Source organism: Centruroides vittatus, unplaced genomic scaffold (genome assembly GCF_030686945.1).
Source record: "Centruroides vittatus isolate TY-2023 unplaced genomic scaffold, ASM3068694v2 contig_970, whole genome shotgun sequence".
Lineage (NCBI taxonomy): Eukaryota > Metazoa > Arthropoda > Arachnida > Scorpiones > Buthidae > Centruroides > Centruroides vittatus.
The window spans coordinates 1,439,420-1,456,325 of record NW_027122643.1 but is presented as its reverse complement, the minus strand read 5'-3'; the positions used below and the strand labels follow the sequence as shown (position 1 = coordinate 1,456,325).

Below are 16,906 nucleotides of genomic sequence, written 5' to 3'. Positions count from 1 at the left end.
TATAAAGGGCAACAACCACTTACCGAGATTAACCTTTGAATGTAATCTTCGTGAAAGAGGAATATAAGCTGTCACGAATATAAACGAGAGTTCAAAAACATCTTAAGCTTAAATGGAACAGGTCCTAAGACCTAAACAGAAATTGTTCGAGAAGATGATGATATAATTAATGTTTTTTTAAAAAAATTAAACAAGTAATAATGTTGTCACTATTCAATAACTATTATTATAAAAATATTAAGATGAGTCTACATAAGATTATAGTTTGTGTTCTGTGTTAAATATGGTTAAAACTTTTAAAATCATACTGCATTACTGAAACATTGTTTAAATTTATTTACAGCTAGATCCCTTTAGCATCGATAAACTTTACGAACTCGTTCTCAGATTGATTATTTTAAAGTACATAAAATAAAATAAGAAAGATATGGTTACAAAAGAAATCAATTATATCATTAAAATATTTAAAAAAAACTATGATGTGTTCCTTTATTAGCGCATTAAGCAATAATAATTACTGGACATTGAAAATAAAGAAGTATTTCTATTCTCATTCAAGTTTGCGGATTAGCAGAAATCTATCCACGGATTACAGATTAAGATGCCTTGATTTTTAAATGTTCCAATAGATAATGATATACCTTATCGTGAATATTAAACTATTTGTTTTTTTTACTATTTAATAGAAACGAAACAATGATTAAAAAATGTTCTACTTCTAGAATAAACTAATAAAAACGTTTATATATTAATATCTTACATGTTAAATAAAATGATCATTATTACCAGAATTTATGATTATTAATATTGATATCAACTGTGTTATCGCGTTTTATATTGCCATTTTGCTTCAAGGCATACTTTAACTAAATAGTGAAAAAAGAAAAAAATTATCTAAATTTCATTATTCATTATAGTGCACTCAGATACGTAATAATTTTTCTAAGTTACTTCTAGGGTTTTCATTTTTATTTCTTAAATTTTTGATTAATTCTAAAAGTAAAGATTTTTTAAACTTGTTAATGTAAGTTTTTTAATTATATATTTTTTGCAGAAAATTTCGGTTTAACTTCAATTTATCAAGGTATTAATTATATTCCTCATAGTTCTATGAGGAATATTCATAGCGGTTAATGTTACCCTAGGTTCCGAGATGGCGACGGGGGAAGTTTTTCCCTACGTTGGAGACTGCGGCGGGGAAAAAATTTTTCCCTCGATTCAAGATGGCCGCGTTTCTGGCCGCCATCTTGAATTTCTCTGCAGACTCCACGGACATTAACCGAAATAACCAAAAAAAAAAAAAAAAAGGATATTTTTACTCACTTTTCGATGGTGGTTGCCTACTTCTTCCTACTTTTTTTTTCCTTTCCGATCCATTCTTTTTTCGGTTTTGCCAGCTTGGATACTTTCCTTTTCTCTTGGTGCGGCTCTTTTCTTCCCTGTTCTTTTCCATTCGGCTGCTCTTTTATTGGTCGATTGGCGTTTCCCTCTGTTCGATTTATTACTACTTAGCAATATAAACGACAGAATGCAACCCAAAGAAATGTGGCCAAATTTACTTTTAAATGTTCCTTCAAAGGCAGAAGTCTTCGTTCCGCATTTACTACATCGCAAGAAACAGCTTTCTCTATTACTCCGATGACATAATTTGCATTTAGAATCGCACGGAATGCAAACGGACTCGGTCGGCTGTATGCCTAATTTTACAGCAAATTTCGGAAATCTCAATGTGTTATCGATACGGGGAGGCAAACCTAGCTCCAAAAAGTCGTCTTCCATTAACTTGTAGAAATCACGTGTGGTGCAACTCGACCGAAATTCGTCGTTGAAACTCAAATCGGCAAAACTACTCATTATCGAATAATTGGCAATAAACTAAACGCGGGGAGGTAGTGAGGAAAAAAAATGAAATATCGTAACCAGAAAAATAAACAGCAAATATTCCAATACGCAATTCGTCGCAACACTGCAGTAAACGTTTCCAACTGGAAACTAGTCGATTTGCATAAAATTGCATTGAAATGAACAGAAATCACGTCACAGATCGAGCATTTGCATATTCGTTCGTAACACAACTACGAATTTCCCGCCGATATTACTCTCGCACGACGTCACGAAAAGGCTCCCTCTACCGTCGCAAATTTACACACGACCGTCGCCGTTTCGAGGTTACAGGATACTCGGCAACGTCGATCTCAGGGTTGAAACCGAACGGGGAAAAATTCTCAACGGCGTCGACGTCACGACTCTAGGGAAAAAATTTTTCTCCGCCGCAGTCGCCAAGATAGGGAAAAATTCCCACCGCCGCCATCTCGGAACCTAAGGTAACATTAACCTTAATAGCAATATATATATATAAAGAAACTATAAGATCATTTCTACTGAAAATATTTTCAATCAGAAAAAACCCCAAGAACGTAATATAAAATTTATTTAGGATGTTCAGCCATTAACTGGAACTGAAGAATAAAATGCATTGCTTTGACATCATTGTATCAATTCTAATATGGTTTATTCATTTCTTTAGGGATTTTACAGTAGCAGATGAAATTGATTTTCTCCAAATCTGCAATTTTTCTTTTTCTAACTAATACTTACACATGCAAAACACAAGATTAATTTTTTCGGATCCCGAAACAATTAGCATGTTAAAGTATAGAAAATTCTCCAGATGTTGATTTGATTAGTTTTCCAATTTTTTTACGGCTTAAGAAAGACATCTTTGGAGATATTAAATATCTACTATAAAAAACTGAAAAACTGGGCAGTCTCTCTCACGATATGCCAAAAACGGCCACTAGGGGCGCCCTAGCTATTATTTAAATTAACAATAAATTTAGTTTTTTGCGTTTTCGTTTTTGACTGCGTTTTAGTAGGGTATGCCATGAGAATGCACATTAAGAAAAGAATTTTTAAAATTCCTACCATGGGGGAGAGGATTCAGGATTACCCTGAAGAATTCGGCTTCTACTGTACTATTTTAGTTGCGGTCTTTTGCGTTTTTGACTGCGTTTTAATAGGGTACGCCATGAGAAATTCAGTATATTATTATTTTTATTTGTAGTATGAATTTATTATTTATACCATGGAATGACACCGCTGCTGCTAGAATGCCCACTAGGGGGAGACCCGGGCTACTAGTCTAACAACAATATCTATATAAGAAGTCAGGACACGCATACCGGAGCCGCCATTTTGGGGCTTTTTGAGTCGCATGTTTAAAACAAACTTGTACGAGCAGTCAGTTTTATACGACATTAATTTAACTAAAATTGCATAAATTAATTTAATTAATGTCGTATAAAACTGACTGCCCGTACAAGTTTGTTTTAAACATTCGACTCAAAAAGTCCCAAAATGGTGGCTCCAGTACGCGTGTCCTGACTTTCTTATATAGACCTTGGTCTACAATAAAGTTAAAAAACAAATTACGTAAAATTAAAATTCTGATTAATACAACTCATTTTGAATAAGATGTTTAATAATTTTTCTTATATATAAATAAGTCTAGAACAAGTTGCAACAAAGAGTTCTTTCAGGTTGTAAAGGTGAAATTTAGACATTTTAATCTTTTTTTTAGAAACGGCTGGGAAAAAAATGCTCTAGACCGTTCGACGTGGGTATATGATTAACCAGGGGGGCATTTCATTGGAAATAGACGCATCAGCAATGTCTGGCAATATGAAACTTTCGAAAGAACATTCAATGTTGCTTTTTCAACGTGACACATTCAAAAGTCAGCAAAACGCAATGAAGGCTCACAATCTCATCTGCAAGGTATTTCACGAGGACACAGGCAGACTTGCTACAATTGATTCAAGAAATTTAATGTTGGAAATTCTTCGCTTCAAGATGAGCCCCATCTAGGGTGCCTAGTTTCGAGTTATGTGAGCCGCAACACGAATGTTATGTGTTCAGAATGTCGAGTAGTACCGTCTCCTTCGGTGAGACCGTTTACTGAATGAATTCGTGACACGTGATACTCCCAACACATTTGCGTAACTTAAGACTAGGCCCTGGCAGCGATTCCACCATTGATGATGACGTTCTCCTGCAACTGATAGAAATAATACACGATTGATCACCGGAGAATTAGCACAACTTGAGTTTTCTCATACACTCTAAAAATTGACAAATTCCAATACTACCACGACAACACTGCAGCACATACAGCAAAGATAACCTTAGAAAAGCTGGACTGGAAAGTTCTGCCTCACTCATCTTACAGCCCAGACTTAGCGCCGACTATCTACTTCACGCCCTGCAGAACCATATTGCCAATCTACAGTTCAATGCCAGTATCCACGTGAGAACAATGCACGAGACTTTCTTCAATGGGTCATTCTATACTCAAGGGAATGGAAGTTTGCAGCAAAGGTGACGAGATGTGATTGAAATTGATGGTGATTACCTACAAACTCAACTGTAATTGTTGTTCAGTTAATTATCAATAAAGATTTTTCAAAATGTCTAAATTTCACCGTTATAACCTGATAAAATAATCGCAAAATTATTGATTTATATATACAACTAGTTGCATGGGCCCGGCGTTGCTCGGAGCTTTTGAGAGGGTAGAGATTGGTGAGGTTGGGTTTGGAGAAGATGATAAAAACAATAGTCTTAGTAATTAAACTGTACATTTATTAATCTGAGTATTTAGAATATTAAAAGTGCAAAACACAAAAAATTGCTCGGGCTTAAGACGGGGAAGAATATTCATGCTAATTCGGTGTGGATATGTTGAACGATATAAAAACGTTTAAAAATACAAATTTTGAATTTAACGTATATAGAGATATTTAAAATAAGCTTATTTTGAGGTTTGTCTACTTTTGTCTACTTAAATTTAAGATAAAAATAATAAATCAGATCTTTATAGAATATTATTTTATGTATTTTTTCTATATTTGAATAATCACAAAATAGATTTATCAAGAAATGAAAATTAATTTCTAAGATTTTATTTATTTTCATATAATTGTATAGTGATAAACTCCGCCATGGAGGTCCGAAACCAGGTTAATCAAGGAGTTTTGAAATTAGGAAGACAACCGATCCATAGAAAATTTATTATGATTGAATCTAGCCTAAATGCGTAATAGCCAAGTAAATGGCAATATTAGCCTCACCCGCTTAGTATGAGAAATGAGCTAAGGCTATCTTATAACAATGAGGTGTAGGTTAAGGTAGCAAACCAAGTAATGGAAATTGTGTCATTGAGAGTAAGTTAGATTAACTACATTAAATCTAGAAATGTTAAATGGAAAATGTAGGTAATTAATTCAGATATTGAAAGATAGCTGAGTTAAATAGCATGCATATAAAAAAACTAGACGGAATCAAGGAACATAGAAGATGGATATAAGTTAATATATGCAGGAAGGGATTTTAGAAGGATTTGTTATACATGTAGTATTTTAAAAAATATGTAGTAAGAGTAACTAGTGATAAGTTAATTCATGTAAAGATACAATGGAGTTGGAATAGCATTTAATATCATAATTACTGTGCACCAAAGGTTATATGTAATAAAGACATAAGGATCAAAGAAAAAATTGTAGGATAAATTTGACAAAGTCATCAATAACATATATAGATGTCATTTTAATGCACACTTAGGTGAAAATAGAATAGGATAAGAGAGCATTCATGGAGGAGCAATTTCAGAATAAGAATAGAGAAAGAAATAGCAATAAATAGCTTTATTAAACAACTTATAGAGATTTGCAATTGCAATTGCAAACACTTATCAAGTGTTTGCAATTGCAATTTGAAAATAAATAAAAGTAGTGAAAGTTAAGCGTTGATAGAATTATGTTTGAGACTAGAAAATTGCTGGACATATGTAGAAATTGTAAAGTAATTCCAGGTGAGGTAGTTGGAGGTTAACATTGATTAGTTGACATAAACTGAAAATTTTTGATTGGTTCAGTATAAAGATATACAAAAGGAGAAAAAATAATTGGGTAATGGGGATTGAATAAGAAATTTTGAGTGTTTAGGAATGAATTAAAGAAGGAATGGATAGACTGGTACTTTAAAACAATTTTCACATCATATCTGCTTTTTCAACGAAGCTTAGAAAATACGCAAAAACTATTTTGAGTATCACAAAAATAGAAGGATATAGAATAGACAAGAAAACGTACTGGTGGAATGAGGAAGTTCAAAAGGTAATTAGAAAGAAGAAATAAGTCTTTAAAAATCTGAGTTGAATAGAGACGAGAGCAATAAATTAGAATATAAAATAACAGAAGACAAGAAATAAAGTAGCTAGTGCAGAATATAGCAAATTAGATGAGATATTCTAAAGGAGAGAGAAAACGACATACATAGAATAGCAAGCCTTAGAGAAAGAAAAAGTAAAGACGAAAAGATAGATTTACTAAAAGACGAAGAGGGCAAGACATTAGTGAAATGAAGGAATGTAAAAGAGTAGGTGGATAAAATGCTTTAGTAAGCTTATGAATGAAGATGCAGGGTTAGACAGTAACTCAAATATAAAAGTCAGAAAAACTACCATCCAAAATACATATAATAAATAGTAATTTAGGAAGCTTTAAAAAAGATGAAATGTATGGGATCCCTGTTGACATGTGGAGAATTTTAGGTGAACTAGGAGTAAAATGGTTAGTCTCGATTATTCAATATGCTAGCAATAGAGAGCCAATGCCAAAGGAATGGAGAAAGCTGAAAAATACCATTATATAACGAAAAATTTGTAATGGTACTTGGAAATTATCGAATAATAAAATTATTGAGCCGTAGAATGAATGAAATACAGAGTACATGCCATTGATCGCACTAATATTTGTAGTAAGGCAAAATGGTCGAAAAATATATTCTAAGAGGAACTTGTACATGGTCTTTACAGATTCAATAAAAAAATTGTGATAGAAGTTTCTAGAAGTCGTGTATAACAGGTCCTTAGGCAGAAGAGTATAGTAGAGGAATATGTAAGGGCAGTACAAGAAATGTTTGGGAGACTCGACAGGGTATGGAGATGCAGAAAGCTTCAGGTTAGTTGTCCATCAAGTTCAGTACATTAAGTCTATATATTTTATTTTAGTAACAAATGATGTAGGTGGATATAGATAGGGAAGATCATGGTGCTTGCTCTGAACATAGTTCTAGTTAACAGAAATTAGGAAGAATTGATAGAGAAGATAGAAAAGAATAAAGAGTAAAACGTTAAAGATTAGTAGAGAGAAAATGAAGTTCATACGCTGTCTTAGTGGTAAAGAGAGAGAGTATTCAGTTTAGTTATTGGAGGGCGGGAAATAAAAAGAATGGAAAAATTTAAGTAACTATGATCAATGGTAGAGAATGGAGGATAGATAGACAGATTACTGTAGCTAATTGAATAGGTATAGGGTGGAAAAGCAACGGAATACAAGTGTTTTGTGATAAAAGAGTACCAATTATATTAAAGGGAAGTTTTATAAGACAGGACTACACGTTTTATGGATCTAAATATTGAAAAATAAAGAAATTTCTGGTTCAGATAGCTGAAATGCGGAAGATGCTCAAGTGTAGTGAGAGATAACCTTAGTTGATAGAACTAAGAATGAGCATATTAAAAGTTAGTTTAAGAGTAAGGTACATTACGAAGAAGCTTATGGAAAATAGACTTAGGTGGTGTAGCATGTCTAATAAGTCACTTAAGCCAAGTACTCGCAAGCGGAAAGAGACGACGGAAAGCGTCTACCGGAACGTAAAATGACGTCACTTTTATTATCGAAGTCAACGGAATACAAAGTTGAAAATTTTCAACTTGCCGTCTCGGAAAGCAGAACGATAAAAATTACATCAAATGGGAAGGCCGTTCAATAACGACGTCATAAACGTCACTTGAGAGGATAGCATTTGAACTATGATGGTCGGAGTGCCTAGAAAGTGTGGTTTGTTGTATTTATTACCTGAATTAAATATTAACTGATTAAATTTACATCTAAAGGTACTCGCAAGCGTGTAGTTATAATTCGGATTCTAAAGTATTTGATAGCTGTAATCTTGATCGATTTGAAATATTTATCTCCCCCAAATTCGTCTTTGCCGTTTTTCTTTCACTGCTGATATAATCGGAAGTGGAGAATGAAAATTTGATTGATACACAAAGCAACATTCTCCAGCACCTTTTTATCAGACAGATTACGTATATTTCGACTTTCCATATTACGGTTTCCTTATGTGATTTCATTCAATGCGGAAAGATGACAAGCAATTTTTTGCTTGCCATTTCAGTCGTACGTTTCCGAATGGAAGCATTAATTAAGCTTTAAAGTTAAATTAGGAGGTCGCTCAAAATAGTATAATTTGAAGGACTAGCGTGTTAAAACCTCAATTCCTTTTGCAAGAGGATAAAGGAATGAACGACGATGTTTATAATTATACAGTAAATAATATTTCAATGATTCATTTTCAGAAGCAAGTATACAATACTAATTAAAACCAAGATTTTTTTTATTTTAAAAATGATACTATAATTGATTTTACGAAGTTATTTATGGGAAAATTTTCATTAAAATTATTCATCAAAAATATCATTATTTCTTAAAAATAACAATACAAAATTAGGTCATATTATTTAAAGAATTAGCCTGTATAAAAACGAAATGTTTTTATGAAATTTTTTAAATAATATGAGTTAATTTTTAATTTTATTTTTGTTCTTAATTAATGATAATTTAAAAATGATTTAAATAAATATTTTTATATTCATTGTCATTTTTGTCCGAAATTTATATCAATTTAAAGAAATGATTTAGGTATGTTTTTTAAAGTAATATTTTCGGTTTTTAATATGAAAAATCATAGTAATTTGAAGGTTTTAGTTAAAGTAATTAAATAAAAGTGTAACTTACATTGAATATGTAATTTTTATATGTCAACATATTAAGAAAATTTTATGTAGGCCCTATACTATGTTTTTTTTATACTGTATATCTAGATTACAGCTTGGAAATATGTCATGTTTTAAATTATTGATAAGTTTTCATGTGTGTCATGTGCGTCATAAGTTTCATGTTAATCCTTTAATCCTGGTTTTGTATTTTTTTTTTCCTTTTAATCGCCTTATGTTTGTTTAGAATTATGAGACTCGACATCAAGTTCGATTCAGGTCATCGTGATTTTTCATTAATAATTTAAATCTAAACTTTTCCCCTTGTTGATTTCATTACGAACAATCTTAAGACCTCAACGAGGAAATTTAAAATTGATAAAATAATTCATTGTATGCTAAACCTTACGAAAATAAATTCCAACTCTGTAGCTCAAATGAATGAAATTGTGAAAAATTTGTATTATATAGGTCTATATGTAATATATAATGTTTTAGAAGTTTTGCATGGCAAATTTTATGATGTGCACAGTATTGACTTTCGATCTACTTTAAAATACAAAGCTATAAAATTAAAAAAGAGAACATCCTAATAAAAAATTACTAGGTAAACTTCGATGTCTGACCGAACACGAACTAAGAATTGAGTCAAAGCACTAGAAAATCAATAATATTTTTTCGGAGGCATCTACGACGATCATTTGCCGCTACTGGCGTAAAAAGGAATTTTAAAAAGTGCGCCCGCTCGTACTAGCGATTTTGGACATTGTCACTTTGACTCCACATGTTCCTATATCCCATTTGGAGAAGTCTCGAACAGAGGGCCTTCTCCTCCCGCTTACAAAAGAGTGTCCTTACGATTCGAATTTATTGGTCAGTTTTTTATTTCCTTTATATATCCGGATCATACTATCGAAAGAATCCGTAGTGACCAAACAAAATTTCCTCTTTCTCTCTCTTCAAGTTCAGACAAGACTTTCTGTGGTATTTTCTTTTCTCTTTTCTTTTCTTTTCTTTTTTTTTGAGTCCGGTCGAAGTTCTCTTTTTCTCATCGCCGTCCTTCTTTTTTAAAGGATTCTCCAGGCCTAACGATAGTCCAAACCGAAGCTGGGCCAGTAGAATTCCTTCAGGTCCGCTCGTACTTGAAACTCCTGACAAACCTGGTAATATGCCTCGCGCTGAACTGACCCCCTACGGAAAAACCGATCCTTCCAAACGAAAGACCAAATCGCTTTTTCCTTTGGACAGTTTCGTTAGGCCTACTTGACATCACTGTATGTCGAAAATGAAGTTATGAACTCCGATTTTTTATTACATTTTTAATTTTCCAATCTCACACTATGTAAAATGACAAAGTTTAATCAAAATCGATCTATCAAATTTTGAAAACGAACTCAATTCTCTAAGCCACTTAGAAGAGGCTCCGCTAACGCTTCTTGATCTCACAAGTCAGTTTAAAACTATTATTGAATAATTCATTTATCATAAGCGATACTTTCTGCATAATAAATAATAATTTTATAATATCTAATTTTAAATTTAGTTATAATAAATTAATTGCAATGATCTATCGGTTAGGATGCTCTACAGTAGAGAAATATCTTTTAATAATTAAATAAAATTTATGAGATTTTGACTGGATGAATGTATCCCACCAAATTTATTGATCCTGCGCTTTATAAATTCTCACAGATCTAAATGCAAAATGGTACTTCGGTTATTTTAAAATACTGTTTTATGTTGATTCTATGGCTATTTTTGTCAGGAACGACTTAAATCGTAATTGTATTCGCGTGTAAACTATTCTACACTGAGATAAGTACAGTACATTACAATGTAAATAGAATCTGCGAAAAGGTCATAAAGTCAAATACGGATATTTTCGAGTGTTAGACCTTTGGGATACAAATTTTTATTTGAGTCTTATAACGTTATTTTATTTTTATTTGCAAATAAGAAGTAGACTAGAAAATTGTTAAAATTAAAAGAATAAAAGAATAAAAACTAACATTTTACTAATTAAAATTATTACCAAAAGCTTAATCTTTTAAAAATTCTTTAAACAGAAAGTTTAAAAAGTTTATAATGATAATTTCTCTCTCTCTCTCATCGTTATCATTAATCATTATCACATAGGCCTATATATAAATATTATTGATATTTTTATATTTATATAATATATTCGCTTGTGATCGTAAAAACTTTTTAAATCTCTTAATGAAAAATTATTAGTAACATACAAATTTACATATTAAAAATATTTAATTTAAAATTCTTTATCTCATAATTCGTAATTTAATATCTGTGCATTTAATAATGCATTTTGTGAAATTTATAGAATAAGTTAATTTTTTAAAAATTCAGTTTCTTTCTTTTAATAAGGAATTAGAAAAAAAATCTTTTATTTAAGAATTATCTACAGAAATTCAATAACTCTTAAAGCTTGCTAAAAGAATCAAAAATCAATCTGGAATTGGCATGTTTCCATCAAAAATTGCTACATCTTTGATGCCTTTTATTTGGATAAATTCTATATTTTTAATATATCACATAACTTTCGTTTTACTATATATAAACTACATAAACCTGAATAGTGAATATGAAAAATTTATGCGATTTGTTAAAAAAAAATTCTATATATAACAAACTATACATTATCTGTTTAACCTATAATAATGAATTTTATAATTATTTTCTACTATTTTTTTTCACCATATTAAAATATATATAGTATTTAAACATTTCGAATTACTTTTCTAAAGCTTTTTATATTAAAAAATTTACATTTCATAAGAAAAATCTTATATAATTCCTCTTTATTATTAACCTTATTATATCGTTACTGTACTGACAGAGTGATGAGCTTCCTTCAAACTCTAACGTTACTTGATTAAACATTATATCGAAAGCAGCCAATGATTAGAAAATTAAAATATTTTTTATATTCTTTTACCTCTTTACATTCATTATCTTTATTGTACAATAACACTAAGTACAATGTCCTGCTCCGCTTAAGCAGTACAGGATCATAACCATTACAGAGAAATCCCGGGTTACAAAGAACACAAATGAATCGAGAGAAACAATGTATATATTTTAGAAGCTCTCGTCTATTTAATTTATCATTGTAATATTTTCACTTAGACTGTTGTTATAGTATAGGCCTATACATATTTATATTTTTTTCGAAAGAAAATTCGAAATAATAGAAAATCTCAATGATAAAAACTTTAAATAAACACTCTACAGATAATATATCAAAATTAAAAAAGAAAACTCTACAGGCAATGTTTAAAATACATGAATTGCTCTAAAATAATTCTCTTAAAAACAAGGACAATGAACTAATCATTGTCACTAAATTTTTACTGCCACGTTTAATTTGTATTTATTTAATACTTTATATGATCTTTAAATTTTTATTTTCTTCATTTTACTATAGTATCCATCCATAATTTAATAAAAATGAAAATAAGGTGCATTATTAACATAATTCACAAACATTTTTAATTTAAAATGTTAATGTAGTTGTATATAAAAAGAAAGATATAATGTATTAAAATGGTTATATTTATAACTTTTATAAGGCAATCCGAACTAAAATAATTTTATTTATTTTAGTATTTGCAACTGCAGCCACAAGTTCTGTGAAAAGAGAAACTGACATACCTATACATAAAAACATCACACTACTAATTCCTGTTATCGTATCAATAACAGTTGTTTTCATTGTTATAATAATCGTTGCTGTTTGTTTGAGAAGATATCTTCACGACGGAGTAAATCATTCCAGTAATGGTAATTATTTTTATTATAGTTAAATTCCATGCATATCTGTCTAAAACTAAAGATTTGATATTGTTATTTCTTTAACTGTATTAACAATATTCTTAAAATTTGTTATTTAAGGTTATCATTCGCGTAAATCATATGACGAAAATCTAATGATGGCAGAAGTTAGCCAAAAAATGACAAGTCAACAGTCAATGAAAGAAAGAGGAATGTATTGCGCTTCACCCACACACGGACAAGGACCAAATGTTATATCCGAACAATCAGGTAAAAATTCATTTCTACTCGTGTTATTAAACAGGATGTTAATTAATAAAAGCATATGTTTTAACATGTTGCTGTTTACACGTTCTAAACACAGTACACAAATTATTTATAACACAACAACAAAACTATTTGTAATTTATTTTCAACACTAGTGAGTAACACTGTGGCACTCCACAAGCGAGTAACACTCAGGCACCCGACAATTAATTAATAAAAGCACAACACTGGTTCTTTGCCAGCCACACAGCCACACACTCTGGTCAGCACTGCCCGGCCACACCAAAGGGGAAAAGCCCAATTTTTCCCTCTCTAGGCAGGAAGATCTCTCCCCGCATTCCCAAGTCTATAGTTACACAACACACCTGACACGTGTGACAGAGCTGTGGACTGTACATCAACACTACGTAACATAAACACACGTGTTACAATTTTGTTAAATTGAATATCGAACTTAACAGCATACTTAATATGGTAGCTAGTGCACACAATGTTTAATAAAACAAAATATTAGTAAACATTAGGTCAAAATCTAAACTGTTTTTAAGATAAATTCTAAAACCGACAAAGATATGAAATTCTTGAGCGAAATTGCGACTCTAAAAAGTGATATCAGGCGTGCTTGGAAATGGGAGGAGGGCGTTCAAAAGACCTTCTGTAAATATCGTGGTAAATATTTGGCAAGATTATCCTGTATTTTCATGTCATATGCACCACATAGAAGCCAATAAGCCAATGGTGATACATACAACAATTATTAATATCTCAGAAAAACTTGAGTTTTCGACTTATGTTTATTAAGGTTTTTTTAAACTCAATATGGTGTTATTATCTAAATGCTAAATGTATTTTAAAACACTTCTGTATTTATTCTGTAAAGTTTCGTTTTAACGTCATCTTGATATTAACAGACATGACAACAGATAACCATCAGTATGCTGAACCGTATACGTCAGTTCCTCCACCACGTAGAGTTACAATTGAAGGTGATTTCAGATCGTCGATGTCTCAAAGAGTGAGTTTAAAGCGCTTCAATAATTATACGTTATGAATTTAATTGAGTAAGCGAATTAATTGACCATTAATCATCTTTAGCCTTCCATGGATGGTACTTTTGCTACAATAAAACGAAATCCTTCTAGACCAGCATCTCGTGCCTCTGTATCTGTACAAGGTAAGTTATTTGTTTCTGTTAATACTTCATTCAAAGATTGATCAGGATACAATTTATCTAATGGGTAATGAATGATTAAGTATTGGTTCATTATTCAGGACAAACTTTATTCTGATCAAATTCCTTTACATGAATGAAGTTTAAGAAACAAATAAATTATAACAATAGCGTACACGCAATTATTAAATCTTAGGAAAAATCATTATCAAATTTACAGAATATCGTCACATAAATAAGAAGATGAATGAAATATGTGTTATGTAATCCCAGGGCTTGATTATCACGTCAGCCATCAGATGATGATACATTCCGAGAAGAGCGAATACAGCAGTAATTCAAGTCAGTCAGAAGGCAGTGCAGACAAGTCAAGCAGCCAATCAAGCGGAAGTAAAAGACATTTAAGATGTCAATGAATTTATTAAAATTCTCTAAAGAGATGTTTTCTTTTGTACGACAACAAGTATGGATTCCAAGTGTAATTTTAAATTGTCTCTCACGTGTTTTTTATTAGAAATGCGTGGATGTGTACAGAGTATGGAGAATAAACATGTTTTGATTAAAATCTCTATTGGTTTTCCATTGTTTTGACAGAAATGTTTTACTTAAACTAATATTTTATTTTTCTTTTTTTGAAATTTTAAACAATTTGAACGCTATTGTTTTTAATGTAAGAAAATCCGACATTCTGCATAAATTTTTCTTAATTTTCTTGACGAATAATCCCACCTGGCTTCTCTTCAGATATTACCTGTCAAGGTAGCAAAATCATATTGTACAGAATTTCTTTAACTCAAACTACGTTGGATAATAATATTAAAATTAGAATTTTAAAAAAAAATTCATTCACCTATTAATTAACATTAAATATAAAATAATGTTTTATATTCTTTAACATATTATTATTTTTAACTATTTGCATTTTATATCCACATTTTCTTGAATTTATGCCATTCAAAAGGAGCAATACCATTTTTTAAAAAATGTATTTTTCATATCATTAATACATGAAATAGAAATCGATTTTAAACAACAGATATTGGAAAAAACGCAAGACAAATCTAAAAATAATTTCTTTTGTAATGAAATTTTATAAACTATTATTTAAATGGAGGCACATTAATAACGTATTTTCTTTTATCGTAAAATTTTAAATAAGATGCAAACTTATTTAAAGTTTGCATCTTATTTAAAAAGTAATAAAATAAATATTAATTTTTAATCTCAATACTCTGGTAAGGCATCAATTATGTATTGAATTACCCTACCTATAATATAAATTTAACATGGCTTGTCCCGAATATGTATTATCATAAATTAATTTAGCTAATTGTAAATAGAAAACTTATAAATTTAGGTATATATACTATATATTAACAACAACAAGAGGATAAATTGCATTTGAAGAAGGACTCTTAAATGTAATCAAATGTAACTTTCAATTTAGAAAATAATACTTTGAAAAAAAATAATAATAAATTATATAAAATATTTAACAACTCTGCTCACACTATCAAGTTTTAAACAATATTCACTGTATTATAATAATATACAAATGGTTTGTGGCAAGAATTTTATATTGGATGGGAACATTAAAAATTGTTATTTAATTTTTTAATATTCAAACAAATAAAATTAGTAAATTTAATTTAATTATTATAAAAACGAAAATCGTATATTAAAAAGAAATTGTTTAGAACTCAACAACTGATTTTTGATTGTATCCTATGCTCCTGTGTATTACTGATATAGGCCTATCAGATTATAGCTATCAAAAATTGTCATATTGTAATTGAAGAGCATTTGATGATGAAATATGCCAAGAAATATAATTACGTCATGATTCTTAATATCAATCAATTATAGCTCCAATGTAAATGAAATTTTCGCTGTAGGCTATATGCACAATCTGTCAAATTTTCGTATATTAGCACAGATAGAGCGAAAAACTGGAGAATTGATTAAATTATAATTTTAATTTAAATCGTATTTTTATAATTTGTAATTCCACACCAATTCATTCACTTTTGTGCTATACATTAGAAAGTTATTTTTGTAATAAAATATATTTAACGATTAAAATTTCGACCAAGATACTATACTTAAAATCTAAATGAAAGTTTTCGTGAATTTTATTTACATTTTATTCATTCGTATTTATTTATTATTATGAGGTTGAGTCTACTCAAGGGTCTAGGCTAAAAAAAAGAAAGAAACAGAGAGAGATGAAAATTTGAGAAAGAGGATAAAGAAGAGAGAATATTCCAATAGGGTACTGAGAAGAACGAGTGAATAAGAATCTATGAAAATAAATACGAATTTTGCTCAGATGTTTACATGGTAGTTGTATGTTAATTACGTAACGTAGTCTAACTGTTTCAATATAAACATAGTAAGGTAGAGGGACAGTATAATGAAAAGGCAATATAAATCCTTTGTAGTATTTACAAGCTTATGGAAGATAGAAAAGTAATAAAGCCACTGGCTTCTCATAACAAAATAAAAATTTATATACAAGGGATGGGAACAAATAGCGTTTTGCAAAGAAATAAAACTGTTTTCTTTGTATTTGTGAAAACATTAACGAAGAAATATACAAATTAAATACAATATTTGAACAAAATAAATTAGCCTAAGAACCCGCTAAAAAGTAACAGCTTTATTCTTTCATTTTATCATTACAGTGTAGAGTTCATTAGTTCGTTTATATATATTTTTTACATGAAATTTATACTCAATATAATTTTTGGATTTATTTACAATAAAAGTAAGTTATATGTTATGCTATATTTTTAAGAATTTATAGGATCATATTAATCCAATACGGAATATTTTGG

At 30.1% G+C, this 16,906-nt stretch overlaps 1 protein-coding gene across 2 annotated transcripts in view; it reads left to right on the top strand.

Annotated features, from left to right (window-relative positions):
• The window catches only part of LOC136985426 (cell adhesion molecule Dscam1-like), a 125,367-nt gene extending 110,739 nt beyond the window's left edge, over positions 1–14,628 (top strand). The window contains exons 22-26 of one of the 2 annotated variants that reach the window (XM_067282704.1): positions 12,464–12,640; positions 12,752–12,901; positions 13,810–13,913; positions 13,994–14,072; positions 14,343–14,628. In XM_067282704.1, the coding sequence (XP_067138805.1) occupies positions 12,464–12,640; positions 12,752–12,901; positions 13,810–13,913; positions 13,994–14,072; positions 14,343–14,485 (653 nt within the window). In that variant the 3' untranslated portion in view covers positions 14,486–14,628. Of the gene's footprint in view, positions 1–12,463; positions 12,641–12,751; positions 12,902–13,809; positions 13,914–13,993; positions 14,073–14,289 lie in introns of both variants that reach the window. The other variant, XM_067282705.1, reaches the window with a different exon arrangement.
• The last annotated feature ends 2,278 nt before the right edge of the window (positions 14,629–16,906 follow it).